The 19,772-nt window shown below is 32.7% G+C and overlaps 1 protein-coding gene across 1 annotated transcript in view; it reads left to right on the top strand.

Moving 5' to 3' along the window:
• Positions 1-18,852, top strand: part of LOC118187101 (cholecystokinin receptor-like) — a 31,427-nt gene extending 12,575 nt beyond the window's left edge. Inside the window, exons 2-4 of the mRNA XM_035357294.2 lie at positions 4,225-4,425; positions 14,134-14,310; positions 17,967-18,852. Of these exons, the coding sequence (XP_035213185.2) occupies positions 4,225-4,425; positions 14,134-14,310; positions 17,967-18,400 (812 nt within the window). The 3' untranslated portion in view covers positions 18,401-18,852. The remainder of the gene's footprint in view (positions 1-4,224; positions 4,426-14,133; positions 14,311-17,966) is intronic.
• The last annotated feature ends 920 nt before the right edge of the window (positions 18,853-19,772 follow it).

Raw genomic sequence — 19,772 nt, forward strand, 5'->3', positions numbered from 1 at the left:
AGCGTTCTAGGCAATTTGAGAATTATTAAAATCGCACAATTTGTGCGAAGTTATGAAAAATTTAGCGGTAATTAATCAGCATGTGAATAACAATACATCATTAATTAACACATATTTACGTAGACACTTTTATAATTAATCGAGTTTCCGGTGTAGAACCTGAGGATACTAGACACCTATTTTGAGTAGTAAATAGTGTCAAGTATTGGCTGAAGCCAACCTGTTGGTTAATCTGCGATTAATAAATTAATTATAATGTCAGGCTGTCCTACCTTGGCTGCTATCTTCTCTGTTTTTCATCTGTAAAGCAGGAACAGTAATCCAATTAGCACTAATGAACCAGAATAGCACTTGCACAAACACAACTCACACTGCACTTGACGCTTATCTTCTGTGTATATATTAGACGCTTATCTTCTTCAATTTTTCATACTAACTTCTTGAATTTTTGTAAGTCCAATAATTAATGCCACAAATTAGTAACTTTGGTTCTAATTGGTCGAATTTTATGAAATTTGGAACTTTTACTTCTTATTAGTAGAAAGGACGTTTGCTGTTGGAAGTAAGTTGATCCAGTAATTAGGAGTCTAATTAGGCAGATGGTGGTAATTAGGCCACTACCTCCTTTTTCAGCCGGATGCGAATTCCTTTGGGTGGTGAATCACCCAACGGTATTCTAACGGTCGCTAGCGTTGAAGCTGCTTCAAATACACTATTTGAAAACAGTAATTAATTCATATTTAAATTACTACTTAACCAAATGACGTTAAACTTATTCCAAATTAAAGTGAAAAACCTGGGCTATTCAATGGTATTAAAAATGAGCTGATCCGACTTGCAGTTGTTTTGTAGCGGTCCACAAAGCTGGTCAGGACGGTGAAAATGGCACTGTAATGCTAACACAATTAGTAAAATCTTGAAAAATTCCGTAATTAAATGCCTATTTGTCATACAGCCGAAAATCTTGTATCACCGTAATCCTTGCTGCTTCTGTTATCTAAATCAACTACTTTTAAGACTGAAGGATAATTATTTCCGTAGTTATAGACTGAATTGGCGGAGCTCAAAAAATACAACCTTCACTCTCTCGAAGCTTGCTGCGGCCTAACCACCGCAGAATTAAGCAATCGCCATTCTTCTTGTAGAGCAGTTTCCAGCTCAATAAGAGTGGCTGGAGGTGGGAAACGTGAAGATACAGCACGGCCGAGAGCATCCCAAAGATTTTCAATAGGATTAAAGACGGGCGAATATGCTGGCCACGCCATCCGCGCAATCCCTTCATTCTCCAGGTAATCATCGACGATGTCAGCTCTATGGGGACGTGCGTTATCGTCCATTAAAACAAAAGTAGGGCCAACTTTTGCCGCGTACAATCTCACAATGTGTTCTAGTACTTCATCTCGATACCGTTCGATACATCTCGATACAGCCATCAAAGAACCCCGTTTAAAGATGTTCAGGTCGGTTCGGTATCCTAATGAAATCCTTGCCCCCACACCATAATGCTTCCGCCTCGGAATGCGTGATGTTCGGTGATGTTTTAGGACTGATTGCGTGTCCGTTGTTCACGCCATATCCTTATATGCTTGTCATCTGGCTCCAGAGCAAATCTTGACTCAACAGTAAACATGACATTGCCCCAGTTAGACACCTTCCAAATGACATGTTCCCGGCACCACTGTAATCGTGCCCCTCTTGATTGGACGGATAGAGGAACAGAAACTCGAGGTACCCGGGCGTACAGTAGCTGCAGATATCGCCTTACCAATGGACGCTGTAACCATAGATGTCACACGTGTGGAGGTCGCTCTGCGATTCCGCTTGGCTACAATAGCAATATATCGATCTTCCGCGGGGGTTGTAACCCTTGGGCGACCGGCTACGAGCCTTTGGACAACTGTCTGTGTGGTTTGGAATTGTGCCCATAAACGTGAAATTACATAATGATGAACTCCGAAGAAAAGAGCAACATATGTTATCGACTGTCCTGCTTCAATGCGCCCCACAGCACGCCAGCGCTCAGAATCATCCATTTGTCTTCTGGATGTCATAGAAACACTTCTTGAAAACAAATTGTACGAAAGTTTTAAACACCTTTTATCAGCACTTACAATCAACTTCTGTAACCCTTCATAAAGCTGGCTTCTTATAAAACTGCCTTTTTTGCATATTTCTTGACATGAAAGCGCGATTGGCTGTTACCTAACATATTTGCATACTTCCTTCTACCTCTGCAGCGAATTGCATCCTCTTTAATTCTGATTGGCTTCCGGAAATTAACATTTTCCTCTCCGTGGTTAACATTTGGAAGTAAGTGTACATAAACCAATAATTCATAATAATTTATAATAGGAAAACTTTCCATATAACATAGGAACACAAAATGAATTTAAAACCATGAATGAAACAAATTTTTTAGAATTTAAATAATATTTTAAGTAGTAGTTTTAACTTCTGTTTAAAAATCAGGAAACAAAAATCTTTAATTGCAAAAATCCATTATATATAGTATATATACATACAATACATATACATACATTATAGTATATATACATACAATATAGTATATATACATACAATATAGTATATATGCATACATTTATATAAATTACATTATATATATATATATATATATATATATATATACACGTCTGGTACTGCCGATTGCAATCAGAAAGGGAGGTGCACAACTAGAAGTTATAGCAGTCTCATATACAAAATTTCAATGTTCTACAGCTTATATTTGAGTTACGCGAGATACATACATACATGCCTGCACACTTACGTACGTACAGACGTCACGAAAAAAAATCGCTTTTGAATCCATTTTAAATCCATTTTTCAATTATTCTAGAAAAAAGAGGCCTTTATTCTGTTAGTAATAGCAGTTTTGGACTTCATTGAGTAAGCTGAGAATGATTAACACATAATCAGCAACAGAACTCCCGTTGAACCTTATTGACAAAAATGAATGTTATAAACAGGCATCACGTTTAAAGTCAGAACACCATTACATCTTCGCAACAGTATCCTTTAAGTCAAAAATAGTGTTATATAAAAATTCTTTTATATTACATGACTTTTCTCAAAGTCTAGAGCAACATATCTAGCCTTTGCACGAGCGACAATGCTTGCCTGTACGGGACAGATAGAACAGCCGAACGTCTGTAGATTAAAGATAATCAGCGAATGGCATGGTTTGCATATTTCACGAATCCATAGCCCACAAAATAAGCTGGGGGCACTCCAATGCACGCGTAACGCAGAGGAAATGGAAATTCAAAAGTTTAAAGGTTTGTCGAGCTCCCTCAGAAGAAGAGTAAACACCCTATAGCTTTTCTACACAGTTTTTGTGAAGAGCACAGCAAATACATTCAGAGCATGAGATGACTTTTGAAAGGACTATATTCCCAATGGCGCGTGAGCCATCGCGTTCCTGTGACAAGATGGCCTTTCTGTGATTATATTATGATGTTTTATGCAACCTCTTCTTGTTTTTGTCTAAATCGTTTCATTTTAATAGATACCATACTACTTTCAGTATATTTGGGATTTCTCCTTGGAAGAGAAAGTTTAATTACACAGCTCTTAGAGATCTTTGTTATCTATTCTTTCAAGACAGCTTCTAAAGAAATCAACTAAGTCAGGTGAAAACATTTTGTACTGGATGCAAGCTCTGAAATGACAAATTAAGAAGAAATTTTGCAATTAAGTCTAATTTAATATATTATTTCAGTAATTTTCCAGTCTAAACCTGTAATTCTTTAGAAAGGAAAATGCAGTTCATCTACCTGGAATTAAAAGTTCACAGTTTTTAACACAAAAATATTTTGAAGTTAAATTTCTCATTTTTCAAAATTTATTCAATTCTGCACGTAATGATTTTCTATACAAATATTCTATTAATTTATTTTCTTTGATATTTTACCCAGGTCTAGCACTAACGTCTCATCTATAAAGTCGTAAAATATTTACAACATTCTAATCTATGCTATATTGCGCATGCTTTAGTATTGCCAAATATAGCTAATCCTGTAAAATTTTACCATAAAGTTACCCCCATAATTTTAGAATAGTTTTAAATATCTAGTAGACATTTCTCCGTTTTCCTAATTTTATAATTATGGGTCAACTTAGAATAATGTGTTTCATTCATTTATCTTGCAGATGTAATCATGTGTTTCGCAGCATAAATCGTAAGCTATGTGCATCTTTTTCTTTCAGCCGTGAGTGTCAGTGTGAGTGCTTGGACCTTAGTATCAATGTCAGTGGAAAGATACTTTGCAATATGTCATCCTCTAAAATCCAGGAAATGGCAAACACTTTCTCACGCTTATAAGATGATTGCTGTTGTATGGATTGGATCCTTATTTTTCATGTTACCCATACTTATTTTAAGCAAACTTCAAAAAGTCAAAGGAACAGGTATGATATTATGTGCATAGTTTATAAAATAGGCTATATTATAAAACAAACATTTTCATGCTTAAACATATTCGCTAATCCCAAGCATTACTACTAATTCTTAAAGATTCTATTTTCACTTATTCATAAATGATTTGTGTCACTCCATCTGATAATTATTTCTATTTTAGCATCATAGATATTCAAAATAGTGATAACTAACATATCAGGTTTAACAATCTAACCCGTCAACATCGTGATATGTAATTTTGTAAAATGGCGTAGACTATTTTTTATTCTGTAGCATTTTTAAGGATTAATTTAAAAATAAAACCATCAGATACAATAAAAGAACGAAAGTGTACAAGAAAATACTGTTCATATAAGTGCAGATTGTTACTTTTGAGTAAAAAATCAGGTATTTTGAAAAGATATATGCAGAGGCAAGTGTACCGTTAGATAGTAAGGGCTGATTGGCTAGCACCCTTGTCTGTAATCTTACAAAAGCACATTCTCAGTAGCCTACGAGTTCATGAACTGAAAACAAATTATTTTACAAAAAAAAGGTCAAACAAAGAGACTTACAAAGAAATATTTCGAGTCATTCCTACTGCTTTACTTGAAACATAAATCTTCATTTAAAGCTTTTTATCCGCCTAGAAGTATGTATTATTTTACCCTAAAATATCATATTTCTACTTAACTATATGTTTTATTGTTTTCTACATTACATTTTAAAAGAATTAAAATGAATTTCATTCTTTTTTTTTTTTTTTTTTTTTTTTTTTTTTTTAACCGAAAGCTCATTTCTAGGTCACTAATTTTCAAATTATTCTAAAAATTGTAAATGCTTTGTTATCTCTGAATTATTCATTTTTGTTCTAATAAATCTATGACAACTATTCCTAAGTTTATTAATACTTAGTTTTAATTGAAATTGTACTCTATTTCTTCTTAACTCATCACATATTCGTTCACACTAGCAATTTTAGAAATTGAATGGAAAGCGGCATTTAAAAGTAAGATGTTAATTTTAATAGTGAGGTTTGTGAGGTTTTTTAATAATACCTGTCTTGCATATGGTAGAAAGAAGAATTGATAACTCAGACTTTGAGCAAATAAAAAAAATCACCACCTTGAAATTTAAAATTAAATAACTCATAGAGAAGCAGATTTGAACAATTAGGAACTTACTCGTTTTCTGTTTAGTTACAGCAGTATCTGTTACCATGAAAAATAAGTCTATATGCATAAGTATAATTGCATCAAAGAGACAAATAATTTTGTGCGCATTACCCATCCATTCTCTCTCTGTATACTGTAGTCACCAGAGATTGCACTGATATGTACTAAACGTATTTCATTGAAATAAAAAGTATTTAATATCATTCTCAAAATTTAGCAAACATTAAGTATTAAAGAAATTAAGTACCCTCATTTTCCTTTTTTACAACGTAAAGAATATGAAAAAGAACAAAAATACGAAGCTAGCTACAAGTTTACAAACAAGTTGAAATTTGATTATTTAAGATCCATTTTTATCAGGTAAAAGTATGTAAGATTATTATTTTTTGTATAGCCAGTTATTTTATGATTTAGACCTTTACTGTCACTTCTCTTTCCGTTTCCCTTTAGAATGCAAATTAGTTCGAGCGTATTTAAAGTAAGATTTGCGGATTGTAAGTCAGAGAGTGCTTCTACCTCACGAGGCTATGTTACTAGGTTTCACTAGCTCAGATAAGATTCAATTCTTCGGCTTTGCATTAAAGTTGCCGATATTTAAATTCTTACGCCGGTGAGAAGTTGGAGTCAAGTTAAATCATCTGAGTACCAAATTTAGTTTTAAACTTGAATTTACTGTTACTTTAGATTACATCGCCACAAGTGGTTGGCTGATTTGTAAACATGAATCGTGCATTTATGTTCCAGTTCGGATTTAATTAAAAGGTTTGCTAAACCTCCTTAAGACTTTGTAGTTCTTCTCAGATGAAGCCATTATTCGCTCCAAGCCTGTTAGGTGTTTGGACTTAGTGTATGCTAGCAAAAAGTACTAAACCGTATAAGTAATATTCTAAAGATTGGCATTGTCCTAGGAGAAGGGAAAATATAACTTTATAAATTTTGGGATTTTGTTTACGTGGTAAGGTTTCATTTGTCACTGACCAAAATATTCGCCTTAAACGCACATCTTTTCTGAATGCCAACTATGAAAGAGTAACTTAATTCTCCGATCACGATGATAGAATAAAATGGGGCATACTTCGAAAAATAAACGTTATTTATTCGTCAAAATGGAATTCTGATGCTTTCTCCCTAAAGTGAATTTTCTTCTTTGTACAACAGCGAGTGTACATGGGACGAAGAATATAAATATCAGATAAAAAAGTAAAAATGGAAAATAAATCAAAGGGTTCTATGCAAAGAAATTACAATTTGAAACATTTTCTTCAAGAAAGGAAACGTTTGAATCTATAAGAATCGTATTTTCTCAAGAGCTGGAACGACAAAATACAAAAACGTGTATTCATGAACAAAAGGAATGTCGAAACAGATGAATAAAAAGTTAAAATAAAATTTTATCTTACCTGTTTATGTGGAAATGTTTGCCTGTTTCACAAGAATTTGGGAAAAATTCAGTATATTTTGTTGAAGAAAAAAATAATGATAATACTGACAGTTTTTTAGGAATGTTAAGGAAATTATTCAGCGATTACTGAATTTGCCATGACTGACTAGCAAATTATTCATTAAATGCTAGATAAAATTCATGTGGAAAGCCATTTTGATTTGAAAGCTTAATTATGGTACTTAATCTTCTATATAATTATGGTACTTAATCTCCTTTATCTGGACCGCTGAACAAAATAGTGCTGTTTTAGGCTATTTCATATGTACTGATTCCCTATTATCCTTGGAGATTCTAAAATGTATTTCTTCCTCTAATAATATCATTATCGAGATTCAAAAACAACTGAAAAACCTAAAAGATAAAAATATTTCGGTTGCATTTTCATTTGTTCGTGGTCATACAGGTGTTGTTGGGAACGAACTAGCCGATTTCCTTGCTAAGTCTGCGACTAAGCGGAAAATTGACACTTTTGTGAATATCCCTAATTCTTTTCATAAGAAGGTCATGTATGAAAATATTGTGGAGTCGTGGAACCACGAATTCGTTAGCTCAAATAAAGGGAGCTTAACTAAAAGATTTTACCTTCCATAAAAATGAGATTGTCATGTCATCACTTCTTCACAAACTATAAATTAACTTACTGGCCATGTAAATTTCAAAAGTTATCTGAACAGATTTAAGTTGAGCCCGAGTCTGTCTGTGATTGTAGCCTTGGTGGCGAGGAGAATGTTGAGCATGTGCTTCTTCTATGTCCTAAATATGAGAGCGAAAGAAAAAGTCTTGAAACTGGGACTGAAAAATTTTAATATTAACTGGCCTCCATTTATTCTGTAATAAAAGATTTCAGATCACTCAAGTTGTTCGATTTGATCTGCTAATGCGCGCAAATAGAAAATTAGAGAAATTATTTTATCTAGCTCTGCAGCTAAAGTAGAGCTAATTATAAAGTTTTATATTATCATCTAACTGATATGGATCCACATCTCCAGAAATACACTAACGTACAATAATTACAAATTATATGTGATCGAATATTAGATGTGCCATTATTCTAGAGAATTAATGGTTGACAAATGTTCATGTATTCATAACATAATGCGGAAACGAACTTGATATGTGCCGCACTTCAACCTAGGTATATTACGATCGGGATTTATTAGTCATAAAGCCCAGCATTACCATTATGCTATACGCAAATCGTAAGTCTTTTTTATAGCGTGTTATTTGTGTAAATTTAATCCTAATGCCAGAGATGACTCTAGGCCAAGGGTTTCCAAACTACGGCCGGAGGCCAAATCTTGCGCACAAGCACTAATGATCCGGCCCGCCAGAGGTTTTTTTAAAATAATTATATAAAATTTAAAGTAACAAATAACATACTCATGAACTATATTATATAACAGCCAATTTAGAAATGCGTTCTTTATAAAACATGAAATAAACCTTATACAACCGTATAAGGTAACACTCTATATAAATTATCTCATGTGGCCATACATGACCTTCCTCTCACGTCTTATTAAATTACACACATTTTTTGCCACACTAAATTTAAACTTACTTCCTCGAATTTCATCAGAGATATATTTCTCATTCAATCAATTCAGTTCTCATCTCGCGGCAAAACACAAATACATAAAAACTCAAAACACCTTCAAGCAAAACAGGAATTTAAAATGTAAACAAATGGCGGCTTCGTTAAGCTTAGTAGCACTTAAACAACTTTTATATTGCTGATAATTCTTCAACTATTGCATCAACATAATTCAATCATTTTAAAGCCAAAAAAAAAAAAAAAAAAAAAAAAAAGGAAAATTTACGAACATATAAAAATAAAAATTTGAGCTCACTGAGCCGCGTAACAGATACATATATGTAAAATATAAAAAATACGATGGCTTTGCTCTTCGCGAACATGCAACCTTTAATTAATTTTCTGCAATTCAGGATTTTCCCCCTAGTCCAGTACCTTCTAGAATTTGCTATCCTATTACGTAACCGCTACTATAAATACTGAGTTCGCGCCATTTTTCAGTCAGACTGCTTCCTAATATCGCTGCTACAAGACTCCGCGCTGCTCTGTCCATCTTTCTTTCCTTTGTTAGAATTAGTTATTACGCAGAAAGTTTAAATTCAATCCTACTTAGTTAAAATCACTATGGATATGTAATTTAGAGAGTTTCATATAAGATGGAAATGATCTGCTAATTGGATTATAAATAAAAATGGGAAAATAAAAGCTAAATCAATCTGTGTCGTCTTTGGATATCGGCTTACCACTCTGCTAAAGAAATGCCTGAACTTTGATGCCAAGCTTCACCACGACTGCCGAAATATCACATATATATATGTAGGTATATTGTAGGGTTTATATTTATTTTAACTAATATTTATTTTAAGTTTAAACTATCTTTCCTGTCAAGCCTTACTTTCCCCTGGAACTGCCAATGCCAGAATATGTAAATTTTAGTAGAACGCGCAAGGATTCAAATTATCAGCGGAAGTATTCTGATTTAAATAGAAGGAAACAAGTTCGGTGAGAGTGATATTCTTACTTAGCGAGCGCGGAGGTAGTTAGCGAGAATTGAAGAACCCCGCGTTGCGGCCTATGTGCTTGGCGGGAAGTAGTGGAAATTGTTCGAGTGAGCTTCAAGTCTGCTGAATTAGCAGCGGTATTGTAAAACACGGTGAGTTAGTTATTTTAGAGAGCCTCGTAGTTAGAATCTTGTCTTTATTTTCTTTTCAGGTTATTATTTTTATTTTGACTACCAAGTGGGCACAGTTTGTAAGCGTCAAGAGGACGAAATTGTAATTTATTACGTTGAATAAAAAGGGACTTAAACCCTTTACAAGACTCTGTGGTTTATACAAGCTTTCACAGTCACCCTTGGTTGCGTGCAAGTTGGAGGCGCGCAACGTTATAATATAATATATACTTTTGACACAGCCGATTTACCCAAAAGCAGCAACTCAAAAGGTAGGTGTACAGCTACATGTTATAGCAGTCCCATATACAAAATTTCAACGTTTTGGGGCTACTTGCTTTTGAGTTATGCGAGACACATACATACGTATGTGAGTACGTACTGACGTCACGAAATATTCTCTCCTGAATCCATTTTACAATCCGTTTTGGGAAAAAGAGTCCTTTATTCTGTTCATACGTACAGATGTCACGAAAAAACGTATGGTTCAAATGAATTCGAGAGCGGTCCAAAATGGATATTTTCGTTGAAATATGAGATCTGAAATTTTTTGCGATTACAATACTTCGTTTACTTCGTACAAGGAAGGAAACAATTCTCTTTGTATTATTTACAAGAATAAAGGTTTCGTGTGTATTCTTTCCAACTTTCATAGCAGTATTTTAGGTTGGTTCATAGAAATTTTCAGTAATGATTTCATTTAAATTTTAATTTTTGTTATGTATGTATTATAATTTATTTTAATTTTGGAGATGTTTTCTTCACAATATGAAATAATTATGAGCGAAAGTTTGCACCTGATCTAAATGTAAACAAAATGCACTGAAAAATTGTGACAACAGGGAGTAAAAAAATTGAAAAGTAAGGCATATACCTAAGAAATCTCTAATATTCTGGGACAAAAATATATTTTTGCAAATGTTTAAAAATAGCATTAAGAAATTTATGTCAGGTGAGACTGCATTAAAGTCCAAAAAACAAGGCTCTTCGTAAGAGCTTAACATATAGGTCCAATCACAAAAATCTCCCTGCCTCGTATAAAAAAAACGTGTATCCTGCTCATCATTATTGTATCTCCGTGGTATTATGAATGAACTGAAGCTTGGTCCTCGAAGCTTCGTGAAAGAGCCAATATGTCCAGCGGGCTAAAACGTTTGGAGACGCTTAAGCCATAAAAGCGAGCGTTTTTTTCCACTCAGTTTGCATCCAACTAACGAAGCCATTTTTGATAGAGAGTTTGGAAACTTGTAAGGTTCTTATTTTAAATTATCGAGTTATTATGATTTGAGTTTTTACTTTAACTTCTTTTTTCCGTTATCCTCACCAGAATGCCAATTAGCTGGTTGTATATTTAAGATGAGATTGTGGAATCTTGAGAGATAGAGTTTTTGGCCATACGCGCTAGATTCTGCCAGCTCTAGTTAAATGTAACTATTGCGGCTCTGCTTTCTCTCGCCTTCGATACTTTAATCTGAAGCGCCGGTAATTTAGTGAGCCAGTTGAATCGGTTCCACATAGACTAGAATCGGTTCCACATAGACTAGAATCGGTTCCACATACACGTAAAAGTAACTTCATTTGAATGGCACATGTCCAGAATCATTTCCTGTATTGATTACCAGGTTCTCCAGTCAGCATAGATTACTTTTTATGTCTTACTGTTAAAACCGAACTTGTTGATAAGCCAATGAGGAAAGGAGGCGTCCTAATTCACAATCAACTGCTGCTGAAAGTCTTAATTTCCGCATGAAAGCTTAAATACTCTTATGCAGTTTATCGATAAGATCATCTCATCCTCGAAATGCTCATTTAAACACTCAAGATAGGTACGTAATTGATAGTTACTAGAAATACCCAGGCATTCAACCATTTATCGTCATTTATAAAGCTGGCATCTTTTCTTTTATTTCATGGAAGATTTATGGTGTTTGAGGCATTTTCTCCCTCCTTTCCATGTCTTCTTGTGTGTTTTCGTGGTATAACTGGAAGCACACTCGACGCGTATTCGGGAGATCTGGACTCCGAATCAGAGGGCATTGCACATTTTCCAGGTTCCTGCATCGATATAACCTAATGATGTACAGTGGCGCCGAACTAAGTTGGTAGACGATAAGTATAAAGAATCACCAACAGGATATGGCGACAGGGTCCCTTCATCTCCAGTCTCCCTTTGACAGGAGGAGTATATGAAGTATTTTCTCCCTCCTTTCCGCATGTCTTCGTAGTGTAACTAAAAGCACACTCGGCGTGCATTCGGAAGGTCCGAAGTTTGAACTCCAGCGAGGGTGTTGCACATTTTACACGTCCCTGCGTCAATATAACCTAATAACTATGCACGTTCTTCAGTGTTCAGAATTTGGTTAGTGATTATAAGAGTTTTTCAAACCATCAACTAACTGATCCTTTCAGTCATTTTTGATCTCGTGTCTCAAATTAAGTCTTTTGAGACTTAATCAAACAAAAAATTATTGGACTTTTCTGTTCCATATGGATTAAATTTCACGCATAAGCTAGAAAGTTTCCAAATTTTAAAATTTAAGAAGGGTAAAGCATAAATTTCTACATTTAGAGACATTTTATGATTTACAAATACATGCCTGAAAGGATTTAATAAACGTTCTACGACTGTTGGGAGAAATTGTAACCTTTTGGGGGTAACTCATCTTGTAGAAGTGTCGCTCATATGTCTCCGAAATTTTTCTTTCGCTTCAAAATTCATTCTTTAGCAAGATTTTGTTTTCATAGTCGTATGATTTGGAATTTTTAAGTTACAAGTAGTAGTTGCAAACCGACTTTGATAGCTTGGACTATTACTCATATGTTGAGCAGTCCTGCTTTATACATTCGGGAATCGACTGACACCCAAGGCTTTGTTTTGGAATACTAATATTTTGCCATGGCGGTGATTAAAGATGCAAGTGGATTAACTTCTCAAAGGGTGTAGAAAATTTAGAACAATAATGGTTTTGGTTACGTCTAACAGAAATGTGTCTATAAGTTTGTTTGCGCTGAAACAACGCATTCTGTAATTGATTTAGAATTTTGATGAAGTAAGGCTGGTAAATATTGTGCATCAATATGGGTTGATTAACAGCAATAGATGCTGCTAGACGCCTTTGTAATCGAACGTTGTTTTCTGTCTCGGCTCTTTAGTTATATTCGATAATTTAATAGAATTTACGCTACGGAAACTACAATACTTCTGTTCAATCGAAATGTGTTGATTTTACTAGAGATGCGTGCTGTAGAAACTCGAAATAACTCATTTATAAAATAAAAGTTAAGCATGGGCTTTCTTTTGAGCTCCATATGTATTATATAAACATTAAAGTATATAGTAGTGCGTATGCCTAATATGTAAAATTCATCGAAAGGTTTTTGTCTTATGTGGACTTATTTAAGAGTGACCTTTTTATAATTTATGTGGCAAAGTACTATATCATTAGACTAATCGTCCCAGAATTATACCTTTTAATGTTTCTAAAGACGTTAATCTTCGGCACTTTAAATAGAAATCTTTGTTAAATAAACCTTTGACAAAGTAAGCGTCCATTTTTATGCTTCAAAAAAATTCGAAATATTTGTAACAATGATTTCGAGTTATAGATATATTTATTTCACTATTTAAGCGAATATGCGTTAGAATGAAGTATTACTAAGAGTTTGCGAAACTAGATACCAGTAAGAAATTTCTCCAAATTTGTACTCGTGATAATAATTTAAACTAGATTACTTGAAACCTTTCTGTAATTAAAATTAATTAATTATGACTTGAAACATGAACTTTTATATAACTAAAATTTCGCCGGATTTTTTAACGATGTTTCTTTTAATTTTAGAAGACCAGTATTTTTGAATAAAATTAACCTTAACTGCGTATTTAGCATAAGATACTGAATAATCGAAAAGTCCCTTACTTTAGACTTTTATAAATTCTCTTAAATAGAACTTATAATAGCATTAATTTTAGATTTTGAATATATAATAATTAGAGATTCTAGAAATCAATATCATAGAATAATCTAAGTTTTTCATTTGCAAACAGATTTTACAGCATTCCGCTGCTACTGCAGTTAATTTCGGAAATACTTACAGTTGCAAAATGAAGCTACATATTTAGAAAAGCATTTCAACGAAAAATAAAATATGACACCTTATCTACAATTAAAATTTCATTTCAATATGTGTTTCTTAATTCTAAATATAAATATATAAAGAGATTAAACATTTAAATATTACGAAGGAGTGTGAAAAAAGGTATTTTTGGTAAATGTCTTTTAAAGGGCAACAATATTTATTATGATAACTATGAGATAAATACTATGAGAATTTTCAATGCAGTTCTTGAAATTTTTGTTTGTATAAAATAGAAGACTAATCAAATTTGTTTTTTAGCAAAGCAGAAGTGCAGAGAAAGTTGGCCCACCATTACTGCTGAAAAGAGCTTTACGATATTTCTGGATATTTTTCTTCTTTTTTTACCACTTGTTCTCATGAGTGTCACCTACTCTCTCATTATTAGAACTCTGTGGCAAACTATGGCCGTATCAGCTGGTGAATCACAGAATGCAGGTAACTATAATAAAATCTGACCCTGAACTTTAGGACTATATGTCATCAATCTGATCTAAAAAATTAATGTAATATTTTCACAGTACTGTAAAAACACAAACCATTTAAGTTATATGTATATTGCACTTAAATGTATATACGTATGTGCCGAAAGGTCATGTAAATTAAAACTAGGCAATGCTCTCGTAAAAAACGCTTTAATTAAGCTCAACGCTCTCTTTAAGTTGAATACTAGCGCAGTAATTTTGAATATAAAATTAGGGAAATTTTGCATTAAATATTATGGATGCGAACGAATGTTTCAAATGCGAAGATGAATCCCTTTTATAGAGGACCGTAATTAAAAATTCTAAGTAGAAAAAAAGCGATGTTTAGATAGCCCAGTTTCCTAATGAATATTGAACTATTCATAAATTGTGTTCAGAAAATAATGTATGACAGGCATAATGATATATAGCTTGCAAGAGTTTTTTTTTACTTTTCTTACCAGTTAACTGTTTACAGTTTGCAGATTCTACAAGTGATATTGCAAATTCCAGAAGTGATATTAAAAACTGCAGATTCTACAAGTGATATTAAAAACTACAGATTCTACAAGTGATATTAAAAATATCCAGAAATTGGATGCCTAAGTTAAATTTAAAGCACAACTGTAGAAAGTTAGATAGAGCAAGAACCGAATAGGCATTCTCTCCAACTATAACATTTCTTCTGAAATTGTAAACAGTTACGAGAAATTACATATTGTGTGTAATCAGATTACAAGGTATAGTAATTTTCTACATATTTTAATTTCTCAATTAAAATAAAATTATAGTGACTACAATTACAAGTCCGTGTAATAATTTAGGTTTTAGCTTTTATATAAAGTTATAATTAGCTAAAAATCTTCGATAGGGCAGAATGAGATAGAAGTAGCGAAAGAATACTTTATAAGCTAACACATTAAGAAAATTATTGGTCCAAAGGGGCTTTGTCCCTGAGAACTAATGTTTTTATTTTGCGATTTTGCATCGAATCATTCTGAATGTCCGTCTCACTTTTCAAACTGTTGCCACCAAATATTATCGCCCTGTATTATATTTGAAGAAATTATATAATGAGAAATCTGCATAAATGTATGTATGTTTTTCGCGTTGGGATAAAACAACGGTACCTAGAGCCATCAAATTTTAAATGTAATCGTACTGCGAATATGGGCATGTGGAAGCCCAAATTTGAAATTTGGAATTTGTTTTATTATTGATTTCATATTTTGTAAAAGTTTAACGAATTTTTCATTAACAAACTCAAGGATGCCAAAGCGAACAATGGCAACGTTGTACAGAAAAACATTTTTATCTCCAGACTGTGTATCGGAAATTCTAAAGATATGCTAAGTTTAAAATTATTTTGCGATATTCGTCTTGAACTGAATTTTATGGTTTAAGTGGGAACATGATATTTAATAAATAAAGGTAACACACGAAATGTTAAAAAACGCCCCTTTGGACGCAATTTAAAATCTGAAACCTTTCAGATTTTCGTTTTATTGCTTTTTTTTAATATTGTTTTTGCTAACATTTTCCCTTGTGGGTTAAGAAAACTTAGATTTTGCTCATTTGTTTTCGTCACAATTTCAGCAGCTTCAAATACATCTTCGGCTCGCAGTGTTTTTCTTTGAGGACTAAATATATTTTTTATTTAGGTATATATATTTTTTGCTATTTGGTGATAAACACATTCCTAATAATTGGTCTAAAACAGAAGTATTTGAACTTCAGTAATTCTTTTTTAATCTTTCACTGATTGTATGAGTAATGAAAATTTTATTTTGTTGCTCCCATTCTTTTGGCGTAATATTTGACGAAATATCATTCTCCTATCAGTTAGACTCTTTAAATGTAAGACGTCTAATATTTGTAAATCCACTTAGCATCTATGAATATGAAGAATCTATGAATTCGGTAACTGAGTTATTATACATAGATTTATAGCGACTATGATCGTTTATTAGCAGAAAAACTTTACTCGTTCATGGAATGGAAGGTAGAATGAATGCTGATTCACAGAAGGGGAGGTTATCATAAGTATTTAGCTATCTTACATTTAAAAAAAGTTACAGTTCAGGTCAGAACAAAGTGCAGCAATAACAAGATTTGTGAAAGCAATTTTTTAGTGAGGGAAAAATAATATATATGGCTTCTTAAGCAGAAACATTAGCGTAATATTTATTATTAAATATGCATTATTTTAGACAGCAAAGCTCTTGAACGAAATAAACTCTTTTTGCGAACGTTTCATAATTTTCTACTCTTCTATCTATCTCTATTAATGTGCCTTTAAGAATATTCATGTATGCATGAAGCGGCCGTTTTATAATGATAAACGGTGAGTGTTCTCTAATGGAATATCTATGTGGTAAAATTTACGCCAGCGCTGATTCCCCGTAAAACTATGTACATGGTAGTAAAATTCTGTTCCATTTTTCATGATTCCTTTATTCGGAAGAAACTAGTGTTATCCCTATTTGTAAGTTGGCGCATAGCCAACTGGCATATTTTAAAAAGATTATAAGTAACATTTGGAAGTCGTAACAAGGTCTGAAGAAGAAAATAAACAAATTCGTCTATCCAGAATAAAGGAAAATAAACAGATCCGTCTATAAATACGTACTTCCAGGTGTCGTACTTCCAGGTGTGCTATTTACTATCTACATATTATAAACGTACCTTTTGAAAATTACATCAGGCAGTTGGCCTCTGTTTACATTTATGCATATTTCCAAGCGCGCCTAGAAGACTTTATACATGAGCTTCCGTAAATCCTCATTGAAAACGCTTGATTACTGTCTGAACCCACAATGCCTAGACGAACGGATTCATGTTCTAGGGGGACGCTAAATCATAGAAATTCCTGCTTTTACCTCATAAACAACAGAGAAAACGAATCCTTAAAAGACATCTGTGCCTAAGTTTCTTGACTTTTTAGCGCTCCACTGCCACTGACTATTTGAAATGATGGCTTCTCATCTATCGCTCTTCCTGTCAACTGTTACATGTACTAACCTGTAGTATATCAATGGCAAAACTGCAAAGGCTGGCACGGTCCTCCCCCCCTTCCCGAGCCCAGCAAAGTTGAAGCTGGATCTGCTTAGAAAGAAATTCAAATATACCTACACATAACACACACTAATTATAACAAATATAAAAGCCAAAAATGCTCGTAATGCTTCTAATCAATAAAGATTTGAAATATAAAGTAGTATTCGATCAGTGGCGTTTAAAATATGTATTTCTTACTTGTTATATCTTATTATATTGTCTGTTTCCTTTTAATATTCTTTTCTACTTCCTTTAATTTCTAGCAATGGGAAAAATAAAATTATTTGTGCTAAAATTTCTAAGCTATGTAATTTTCTAAGCAACATTCTTGAATCATGGATAATAGCTATTTACTAAAACTCATTTTCTTCGGAAGAGACTTTATTGCATTATTTTGTGGTATATGTATAAATGTACTTACTTATGCAGTAATACTTATGTTAAAATAATGTGCAGTAATATTTATGTTAAAATAATTTAATACTAGAAATGTTTCCCAAATGCAGTCATACAAAGCATTTCTGTTGAAAGAAGAAAATCTTTATATTATGACTATGGTATTTTTATTTTTAGGTTTCAAAATGCGCTATTGTTGGAAAACATCTCCAGATCTGAATAGACGAACTACACTTTCTACAGCATCAATCTTCACTTCCACAAATGCCTCTGGAAATTCAAGCAATGCCTCCCGCAATCTTTCTGATGCATCAGGCATTCGGAAGAATAATGTTGAAAGAGGCATCATCCAGAAGAAACGAATCATCAAAATGCTTTTTGTTGTTGTGTTAGAATTCTTTATTTGTTGGACTCCATTGTACACAATCAACACTATCTCTCTTTTTGATCCAACGACAGTCTACTCAAACATAGGATACAGTGGAGTATGTTTTTTACAATTGTTGGCTTATACTTCCTCCTGTTGCAATCCAGTAACATATTGTTTCATGAACAGTAGATTTAGAGAAAGTTTCCGTGGATTATTTCCCTGTGAATGTGATCGTAGCTAATAAGAAAGTTTTCCACCCTTCACTTTTTTAATGCTAAAACAATAAACTTCATATGATTTTATAAAACCTGTAAACAACACAATATTATTATAAACAACACAATGTTATATTTTCGTCAGACAAAACAGTTAACAGGAAATTAATTAAAATACAATATAAAATTCTATATATTTCTGTTTACGCGATGAATGGTACTTCATCTTGTAAATATTACTTACTCTATGACGAGTATTTCTTCCAGAAGTCGAAACATTATGCAAGATAAAAATGTACTTTTTATCACTTCTAAGAATTTAGAAATATAAAAATGTGTTTCATTTCTCTGATATTATTTGACTTGTATTTCTGTTAAAAATTTAACATTTTCATAAAAAGCAGCATTGCAAAAATAAAACATTTTTATATTTTTAAAATTCGAGAACTGATGTAAATATCCTTTCCTCTTGCATAATATTTTGACTTGACTTATATAACAAATAAATATAGTTTTCATAGCGTAGGCAATGTTGGTAAATTATTAATTAATAACTATTTCTGAATCAGCAATTATTAATTTATTAGCGATCTATTTCCGATAGCTGTCAAAAATTTAATGAGATTCAATTTTCAATTTTTTGAAAACAATCCACAAAATACTGAATGTATAAAACACATTTCTTTATTAATTTACAGCTTTTTTTTATTTACAGGTTAGAAATTATTTGGAAAAGGAACAAATTTTAATAATCGCAAAATAGTTTTCTCATAATAGTCATTTTTAATAATATTTAAGAACTATTATCTTAGTCGTTTTTTCAGTAATTAAATTGTCAGGAAAATAAGATTATTTTTTATGTAACAAATATTTGATCAACACTAATGAATATCCTTATAGCAGTTTAAGAGTATCAATACTTGCTCCTTTTAATTATATATTCTCTTACATTATACTTCAAATATTTTGTTTTCATTTCTAAGGCAAAGAATAAATCATTCGCTTCCAAGAGTAAATTATTCTCTTCTAAAGAATATTTTAAAGTATTCATACAAAATTTCTGAAATTATAGTTTTCACTCTATTCAAAAAGTATACAATTTATTAATATTTTGAAATTTTTTGCAAATTATCAAATTCTGTGATAAGTTAAATATAGTTTTATTTCAACTTACCTACTTAAAATTACCTTTTTAATATAATATAAGTCATTTCTCACGTGTTCCTAGCGTGCCTTCGTGGTGTAGTGGCTCGGCACGCTGAGCCAATATTCCAGAGGTCTGTGGTTCGATTCCCGGCGAAGGCGTTTGCTAATTTTTCATCTTGCTTGCTTCCAAAGAATCCTAATGTCTCTACAATGGAGTCCGAACTAAAAAGGATGTTTGATGATGATTCTCCT

Source organism: Stegodyphus dumicola, chromosome X1 (genome assembly GCF_044657685.1).
Source record: "Stegodyphus dumicola isolate Sdum_Otavi_A_Nest chromosome X1, ASM4465768v1".
Classification (NCBI taxonomy): Eukaryota; Metazoa; Arthropoda; class Arachnida; order Araneae; family Eresidae; genus Stegodyphus; species Stegodyphus dumicola.